A 9,974-nucleotide genomic window follows, 5' to 3' on the forward strand; every position below is an offset into this window, starting at 1 on the left:
CAGGTTCAGTTCCCTAACCTCCACTAGTATCTGTTGTGTTGCTCCCAGAAGTGACTTAAGACTCCTTAAAATTTGATTAGGTCCTCTAAGCCACCCACGTAAACATGCTGTTTAGATAAGAACAAAGTGTTTGCTATGAAAACACAGCTTCAAGGCCGATCTCTTTCCATTCCTTCCACTCCCTTTCAACCTTACTACTTTCCCTGTAATAGTTCTATATATAAATCCTGGAGTTATCACTGTTGGGTAGTAGCAAGTTACTTGGTTCACATCCTTTGATATTATGACATTTTAAAAAATTGGAGTATTTTGAACAAGTACATGGAGAGACTTAGACTGTCAAGGTTTTCAATTCTTAGATTGAAGAACTGGTTTAGGGGTTACCCGCATTACAGCATACGTCTGAGGTTCAAGTGAATGGTGAGTTCAGGTGCCAGAACTTGTGCTAGAATTATGGTCTGGCTTTCTAGGTCGTCCTCCACGGCTAGCACAAATAACAGAGATAGCTGAGGGCTAGATCGACTGTAGGTATGCACTTTTGCACATCTCGCTACCTTACAATAAGTTTTAGTATTTTGAATATCTATTTTTAAAATTTAGTTTGAATACTAAATTGATACATTTTTAAGCTTCACACCACTGTTTATTTATGTCAGAGAGATTTCTTGGGAGTTACTATTTATAGACTGTTAAAGACCCCTCAGGCAATGTCCAGGCTGTTGCATGTGGACAGTTTCTTGAATTATAGCACAGAAACTTTAATACCTACCTCAGGAATGATAGGGGTCTTAAATAGGCAGTATATTCACTAAAGAAACCTAGAGTTTTCTTAGATTGCCAACCTTAGTAAGACAAGAAATGTCAGGGTGACAGAGTTTAAGTGGCTCTTTTCAGATATGTTACACTGATTGTCTATATTTAAGATGCAAAACAGCCTCCCAGGAGCTATTTAATTAAGTGAAAGTAAGTCTAGTCCCTTTGGAATCGAATGGTTCAGTGAGCAAATACATACCAGCAAGTGAAGGAAGTGGGGTAACTTATTATGTGCTTCATAGACACACTGACACTTTATAACCCCGTATCAAGGATCCTAAACAGTGATTGGTTGAGAAAATTATCAAACTGACTTTAAATTTCGGCAGGTACAAAATTGTCATGCAAAAGCCCAGGACAGTGTGCCACTCAGTCCTCAAAGAGAAAGATAAGAAATCCTGGATTTTCAAAGTCCCTTTGAAGGCTTTTAAGGTAAGATGGACCCAACTGATTTCTTTGGAAAGAAATTCGAATTTCAGAGAAGCCAACTCAATTTAAAAAAATGAATAACCCTTATGATTAGACATTTTCCTTCCCTTTTGACTTGTCAAATTAAAATTAGGTTTTAAAAGATAATGGAAAATTATGTGGTAAGTGGTGCTAATTCCACCTAGCAAAATATTGCATCACTGAAGAATCAGATTTGTTTTCCACAGCCATTATGTTAAAATATCAGTTGCTAATAGTCAGGAAAAGTATATGTAAGACGAAGCACATATTTTATATCTAAAATATTAACAACGGAATGAGTGATTAGAATATTTTATGCATAATTCACTAAAGCTCCATTACTGTTATTTTTCTTATATGTAGAAAAACCATCTCTTTCAAATAACATTTAAACACTGACTGTATTAAGAAATAAACATGGATTTAGGAATTTGATTTAACACATTATGTTACATTTATTTCAAAGTTTGGCTAATCTAGTCAGTAATAAACTCTATGAGGATAGGACTCATATCTGTTCCCAGGGTTCAGTATCTGGCCCACATTAGGCCTTCAGATGTTTGTTGAATGAATGAATGAATCTCAGTTTGCATTTAATTCTTTGGTCCCTGAAAAATCAACCTTTGGCCTAAAATAATAATAATAAATTGTTATTATTTTATCAATTGACATTAGGGTTTTAAAACTAGATTAAAATACCTCTACTTAGGATATCTGGAGAGTCTGACTCCTGTCACACACTTTTTCTGTTTCATGATATAATAATAGGTTTGGAAAATAAAAGACATGTTACTAAAAAAATGGTAAACTGAGGTAGAAACCTTGTAATTATCTGGTTGCTTTTATTAGTTTTGATAACAAATTAGATAACCAGATATAAATAACTACCTTGGGCTTTCAAACAGGGCTTTATTTAAGCTTTGTTTTTCAAGGTTTTATTAACTTGTTCAAATTAAGTAAAATCTCATTTTGTTTGTGATAATACATAAAATAATCTGAAGGGAGTTCACACAATTCTGAAGCCTCTGCTTTCAGACTGACAAAACGGAGGCCATTTCTATAGTAGTCTTTCAAGCCATTTACCTACCTGTGGACACAGTGGCAAGTAGCGTCGTGCATTGTTCTGCAGTAGATTTGAAAGAGAGCTAAAGTGGTCAGATTGCTGGATTGCAGTTCAGAAATGGGATGCACATAACTCTGTCCTTCACTATAAGTTCCTTTCCAGGATATCATGTTTCCTCCAAATCACAGTGTAGATTGGTCTTCTGCAGAGTCTATGTAATAATTAGGTTTGGGACTGCAAAGTACAGTATAACCTCTGCTTACTAAACAGCTGCCCTTCCACAGAGCTCTGCATTATAGTGTCCTGAGGTCACATCAGCCTCGTTTTTAATCTATAGCATTTTTGAAAGAGGTCTAGCTATTCTTGGCTTTCTGTTGAACAGCTATAAGAGTAAGCACATTTTTTTCCCCTCTCAATAGCTCTGGAACTGGGTCCTCTCTCCTGTGAAAATGCCAATATTTCTAGGACAGTCGATATTCACTGCAGTTTTATTATGCTTCCACTATCAACATTAAATTCAATCAAGGCTATCTTATGACATACAATATTATAATCTATAAATCCAGTGGGAGTGCATGAAATAGAAGTAAAATTCCTCCTTCCTTTCTATAGTAATAGCATCATTATATCAAGAAATCCAATTTGCAGTAAACAGCGGTTTAAAATTTTGATTCTCATGAACTCAATGTCTATCCCAATGTATCAAAAATGTACATTAGATCGTTTCTGAATGTGGATTCTAACAGGAATGAAGGATCATGTTTTTAGAAGTCCCACATAATAATCGCTATCATTTATTGAGACTGTTAAATACCCGGAACAGTGCTACATGTTGCTTAGAGTAATAAGTATATATTCATCAGCAACATTCACAAAATAGCTTTTTCTGTGCTGTGGTTTGGAATACAGTGATCACCAAGACACTCTCCTGGACCTCAGGAGCTCTCAGTAGGGTGGGGGAACATATAAGTAGCCCCCAGGTACTTTAAAACAGTGAAAACTGTGCAGCGCTACTAGCGAGGTGTGCAGAAGCTCCTGGGTGTAAAGAGGAGAGAGACACCAAACGCCCTTTGACATGGAGTCAGAGAATGTTTCTCAGAGAAGATTCTTCTGCTAAGATAATTGGGATAATCCTGAAGTGCAGGTATTCTTATTATCCCAGACAGAGGAATCAAATGCTTAAGAAAGCTACTTAAATTCTTCAAGCTCACACATCAGGGAGCAAAGATAGAATTGGAACCCAGGTCTCTGAATCCAAACTCCATGTTCTTTCATCTTCATGCTAGTAACTTCTTTTCTGTACAGTCTAGCCAGCCCAATAGTGTGGCTTTGGGGTGGGGATGATAAACACAATCTTTTAAGCACAATCTTAGCAGAATTAGTTAATCCTTGATTAAAACTATTCAGAAGACACATTATTGCCATCAGGAACAACAGAAGGAGAAAGTTATAGTTATGGTTTTTGTAACTGCCTGGCTATACCCCTTTGTTGGCAAAGGCAGAAAAAGTCTAGGTAGCGCCATCAGTGCTGAGCTGGATGACGCCATTGTACGTCACTGTGGCTCCAGGTGTGCTCTGGAGCACTGAGTCTTGACAGCTTCTTCTGATGTTGCGTCTATACTCCTTGCCTAGGAAAAACACAAATGCTTACAGACCAAAATAATACATTATATGGCTATCATATTTTGTTTCATAAGTAATTTTGTGCTGTTCTTTTTTCTTCAAAAACAGCCTGATTAATATTTCTAAAGGAAATGAAGATAATTATATATTTTTGCATTTGGACAGTAGCATGGGCCATTCCAGTAAGTATGCCTTCCTCAAAAAAATCCTTCTTACTTTGTTATCTCTTTTCAGCTAACATTTATATATATATACTTTTTTTTTTCTTGAGACCTTGTCGATCAGCTGAGTCTAAACTTTTAGATTTACATGAAAGACTTTACAAGATATATTTGGGGTCTCAACAAAACCAAATAGGCACTCCAATTCATGCTCCCGTTCTTCTAATTGAAACTCCTGTCTTGTTGGAAGGATTATTTCTTTTAAAATTCACTCAGATTCATTTACATTTAATGCTTAGAAGTCATGGAGACTGTCCATCTTTGCTAACACCCTATGAGTTTCATTCTAATATCAACAAAGCCTGTATTGTTTAGGAAGATTTCAAGAAAGAAAAATAGGAAAAAAAATCATGTGTTTTTTCAACAAAGGGAAAACTGATGTTTCACTCAGAAAGTTAAATTTGGAATATACGGATAAATACCAACAAAGAAAAATTACGAAAATTAAACCATTTGTAATTTTATTAGCCAGCTGTTATGGTTAACATTTTGGTATGTTTTCATAATACCAAATACTTTGGTATTTCTGTAGTTGAGAATTTTCTCAACTGTTTTCATTGTGCTCCTGAAGGGCACAGAAGTAGCAAAGTACTTGCCTTTGCTTCCTCCCTGGCTCTGGTCACACCTACTATTTTCTTAGGGGTTTTGGCCAGGATTATACTTAATGTGGGTCTGGTGCTATTGCAAGAAGCATCGTACAGAAATATAAAAGGTCTCTCTTCATTTTTATAAAAGACTATTCCTTTTCTACAGTTAAGTGATCTGGTTAATACTTCAATAAAATTGGGAATACTGCCAAGTTTAAATTCTACATAAGCCCTATAACAAGCCACTTCTCTTTTCTACCCAGTTAGATCATACTTTGACCTTTGTGTTATATCTTTTTTTCTTCATTTGGAGAAAATTGTGTGTGTGTGTGTGTGTGTGTGTGTGTGTGTGTGTGTGTGTGTGTGTGCATGTGTGGGCACACATGTGCACAAAATAAGAATGTTTTCAATTTCCAGTATTTTCACTTTGGTAGGTTCCTCAAATCAAGCCATTGGAGAGACATGCTGTTGACAAATCTGTGAATTTAAATCTTCTAGCAGAATTGAAAGTGCCGATACAGGTATAGGATGTGAAATGTGTTTCTGAGTTGTTTTTAGATTCCACTAACTTCCAAAAAATTGATGCTCATCTTTTCAGTTTGCCTTACTTTAAGATGGTATCCACAATTTATTTTGCATTGTTTCTCTTTTCCAGGATGAGTTAAATGCCAATGATACCACCAAAGAAAGTGGTGTCCTCCTGCATGAAAATGAAAGAGGAAGGCAACAGTACACCAAAGATGGGTACAAAGGAGAGAGAAATGGTTCTGAGGGGGCAGAAGTGGGAGAGAAAAGTTCTTCTGCACGTTCCATGTTAGCAAATGAAGAGGGGAATACTGAGGATCTGAATGGGGGCACAGGAAAACCAGAAACATATGGTCATGATGGACTCCATCAAGAAGACAGCACCACAGCAAATGGCGTCAGGGGACAAGTAAGCATCATCGACAGTGCTGGAACAGCAAATGGGAGCAATATTAATGGGATTACTGGGAACAATTCCCAAAATGGGGGTGTTGGAAATGCAAGTCAGAGTGAAGATGCCACTGTTGTCCAAGAAGATGGACGTCAAGGGGCTGGAAGCAATAATGGCACAGGTCACGAGGATGAAATAAGTGGGAATTTCTGTAGAAATGGGGGTGATGCAAGTGAAGAAACACCTCAGAGAGAAGGCGAGAGCAACGGGAATGAGGAGACAGGGGTAACACCAGGGGAAAGTGGAGATAGCAATAGAGAAGATGTCGCCTTGGACAATTCTGATGGAAGTCCTAGTGGGAATGGAGCAGATGAAAATGAAGACAAGGGCTCTGGTGATGATGAAGGTGAAGAGACAGGGAATGGAGAAAAAGGCCCTGATAACAGCAAGGGCCAAGAGGGTCAACCTCATGAAACAGAAGGTGACGATGACAATAGCTTAGGTCAAAGTTCAATTAGTGGTGAAGCTGATGACCCTGCGGACAAAGAAGACACCCATGCCATTGATGGACACAATACCTCCAAGAGTGAGGACGATTTTGATGGTATTTCAGGAGACAATGGTAGCCAAAAAATAGAGGACACTCAAAAACCCAATCAGAGAGAAAGCAAAGCTGTGGAAAATGGAATCACTGAAAAATTAGAGCCACCTGCTATTGGGAAGAACCAAGTTAAGGTTAGTTTGTGAAGCTGGTTTCTTTCAAGGGCAGTTTAAATTCTCCCCTTCCTTCCATGATGGTAGCATGAAAATAAATCATGACAAATAGTCATGTATTTTTGCATCTAAATTACTTGAATATTTGATGGGAAAGCTAGAGTCCATACTAGACTTTGCTATAGAACAATTTTAAAAAGCAGAAATCTCTGAAAATTTGGTTATAATTCTTCAAAAGTCTTATGCTAAATAATTAATGCAGCACGTAACTGTTTACGAAAGCTCTTACTGGGTAAAGGCACAAATGGGATGGTCTATAATCTAAACACCAGAGTACTTTCAAGTATTGAATAAAGCACGTTTTCACAGACAGATGTTTCTGAAGTACTGGAAGCTGAACTCCTGTTCTATGGCCACTTTCCCCAGTCAGTCTTCCTCAAACCAATGCAATTTTGCGGAACAACGTTCACTAATTAATCATTCTTTTCTCCATCTTTCCATAGGGAATAGAAATGGAATGTCCCAGCAGTGGCGACAGAAACAATATTACCAAAGAATCTGGGGAAATGAATGAAGATAAAGAGAGTAAAGGCCAACATGGAATGATTGTGTGCAAAGGAAATGTCAAGGCACAAGAAGAGGTTGACGTCATGCAGGGACCTGGCCAGAAATTAGAACCTCAAGATAAGTTTGGACCCAGCAAAACACATAGTGACAGTAACAGTGATGGCTATGACAGTTATGAGTTTGGTGATGAATCCGTGCAAGGAGATGATCCCAACAGCAGTGATGAGTCTAATGGCAGTGATGATACCAATTCTGAAGGTGACAACAACCACAGTAGCCAAGGAGATGCTTCTTATAACTCTGATGAATCAAGTGATAATGGCAATGACAGTGACTCAAAAGGAGGAGAAGAAGGTGATAGTGATAACACATCAGATGCTAATGATAGTGGTGGTGATGGCAATGGTGACATTGGGAGTGATAAGAATGGAAAATCAGGCAGCACCAAAGGTAACTCAGACAGCAGTGACAGCAGCGACAGTAGTGACAGCAGTGACAGCAGTGACAGCAGTGACAGTAGTGACAGCAAATCAGACAGCAGTGACAGCAGCAATAGCATCAACAGTAGTGACAGCAGTGACAGCAGTGACAGTAGTGACAGTAGTGACAGCAGTGACAGCAGCAATGGCAGCAACAGTAGTGAAAGCAGTGACAGCAGTGACAGCAGCGACAGTAGTGACAGCAGTGACAGCAGTGACAGTAGTGACAGCAGTGACAGCAGCAATGGCAGCAACAGTAGTGAAAGCAGGGACAGCAGTGACAGCAGTGACAGTAGTGACAGTAGTGACAGCAGTGACAGTAGTGATAGCAGTGACAGTAGTGACAGTAGTAGTGGCAGCAAGTCTGACAGCAGCGACAATAGTGATAGCAGTGACAGTAGCAACAGTAGTGACAGCAAATCAGACAGCAGTGACAGCAGCAATAGCATCAACAGTAGTGAAAGCAGTGACAGCAGTGACAGCAGTGACAGTAGTGACAGCAGTGACAGTAGTGAAAGCAGTGACAGCAGTGACAGCAGTGGTAGCAGCAAGTCTGACAGCAGCGACAGTAGCAACAGTAGTGACAGCAAATCAGACAGCAGTGACAGTAGTGACAGCAGTGACAGCAGTGACAGTAGTGATAGCAGTGACAGTGGTGACAGCAAATCAGACAGCAGTGACAGTAGTGACAGCAGTGAAAGTGACAGTAAATCAGACAGTGACAGTAGTAACAGCAGTGACAGCAAGTCAGACAGCAGCGACAGTAGTGACAGCAGTGACAGTAGTGACAGCAGTGACAGCAAATCAGACAGCAGTGACAGTAGTGACAGCAGTGAAAGTGACAGTAAATCAGACAGTGACAGTAGTAACAGCAGTGACAGCAAGTCAGACAGCAGCGACAGTAGTGACAGCAGTGACAGTAGTGACAGTAGTGACAGCAGTGACAGCAAATCAGACAGCAGCGACAGTAGTGACAGCAGTGACAGTAGTGACAGTAGTGACAGCAGTGACAGCAAATCAGACAGCAGTGACAGTAGTGACAGCAGTGAAAGTGACAGTAAATCAGACAGTGACAGTAGTAACAGCAGTGACAGCAAGTCAGACAGCAGTGACAGTAGTGACAGCAGTGACAGTAGTGACAGCAGTGACAGCCAATCAGATAGTAGTGATAGCAGTGACAGTAGTGACAGTGACAGCAGTGATAGTGACAGCAGCGACAGTGACAGCAGTGATGGTGACAGTAGTGACAGAAGTGACAGCAACAGCAGTGACAGCAACAGCAGTGATAGTGACAGCAGTGACAGTGCATCTGACAGTGGTGATGAGAGTGACAGCAAGAGCAAGTCTGGTAACGGCGACAATGGAGGTGGTAGTGACAGTGATAGTGACAGTAAAGGCAGTGACAGTAATCACTCAACCAGTGACGATTAGAACTAAAGAAAACTCCACCAGATTCCTTTTGTGAACAATCTGGTGAGTAATTGATAGGAAATAAAGATTTCTAAGAAAGTAAACAGAGGGGAGAAATAAAAGAGAAGACATATGTAAACAACAACAGAAACAACAAGAAAATAGTCAAACTGTCAGATTCAGAACCAGGTCTGAACACCGTCAGAGAGAGAATCTGTGTACCCGCGTGTTAAATATATTCAGAAAAGATTTTGTTAAAAGTGTAAATGTAAACATAGAAGAATGATTAAAATATTCTTTAGTATTTTACACAGAAACCTCAAGTAATCACATACTAAATAACTTCAATTTAAATGCCAAGTGCTTTAGAGAATGTAGCAAGTAAACACATCTTAATGCCTTAATCTTTCAGTAATTATATATTCTGGATAGATGGTCTGCTTACCTCTGAGTAAAAGATGCTGTTACCATGATCTCCAGCTTGGCTACAATTCATCTGCTTGTTCTAAGGAAGAAATACACTTGCAACATGAAAAAAAAAATCACAGCAACGATTTAACCTACCTGGACCATGGGAATAATCTTTGTAATTAGTGAATAGAGTAATTACAAATTATGGAAATTCTAAAGAGCGCTAAGCAGGAAAGAATTCAGAGGCTGGTTTAAACAAAACCTCACGTATAGTATCACATTCCTGCAAAGTGCTGGAAATGGAGCATAACGTCCCCAAAACTACTGACAAAACTGAGGCAGTGCTTAGAACGTGCTCCAACTATTAATAAATAAACTCGTGAATGAAGTGCTCCTGGAGGGGATGCACTTTTTGAACTCTCTGTTCAGACATCTGCTAAGTGGAATCAGTTATTTATCTTCCACCTCAGTCTCACCAAGCCAAACTTGGTTCACATTTGCCTTTAAACCCCTACAAACCAAAAATTCCAAATCAGACTCTGAGACTTCCTTCTTATTTTAATCTCTTTGGTAAAGCCCACAGCTGCTTTGGAAACTACTCTTTTTTATCTGAGAGTCATACATGCTGCTAAAATCTGAACGTGGGTTCTTCAGATTTTGCACGAATGAGGGTACTCCTTAGTTTTGAGATGAAGCCCTAACCCTAGAACATGAGGATCT

The 9,974-nt window shown here is 39.2% G+C and overlaps 1 protein-coding gene across 1 annotated transcript; it reads left to right on the forward strand.

Annotated features, from left to right (window-relative positions):
• Positions 1-4,080: 4,080 nt before the first annotated feature.
• On the forward strand, positions 4,081-8,864 carry DSPP (dentin sialophosphoprotein; the record flags this gene model as incomplete). Its single annotated transcript, XM_082653294.1, has 4 exons — positions 4,081-4,131; positions 5,192-5,278; positions 5,413-6,408; positions 6,891-8,864. The coding sequence occupies 4 exons, from the start codon at positions 4,081-4,083 to the stop codon at positions 8,862-8,864; spliced, it is 3,108 nt and encodes a 1,035-aa protein (XP_082509420.1).
• Positions 8,865-9,974: the final 1,110 nt, after the last annotated feature.

The sequence above is a fragment of the Grampus griseus genome (genome assembly GCF_964374135.1).
Source record: "Grampus griseus genome assembly, chromosome: 4".
NCBI lineage: Eukaryota > Metazoa > Chordata > Mammalia > Artiodactyla > Delphinidae > Grampus > Grampus griseus.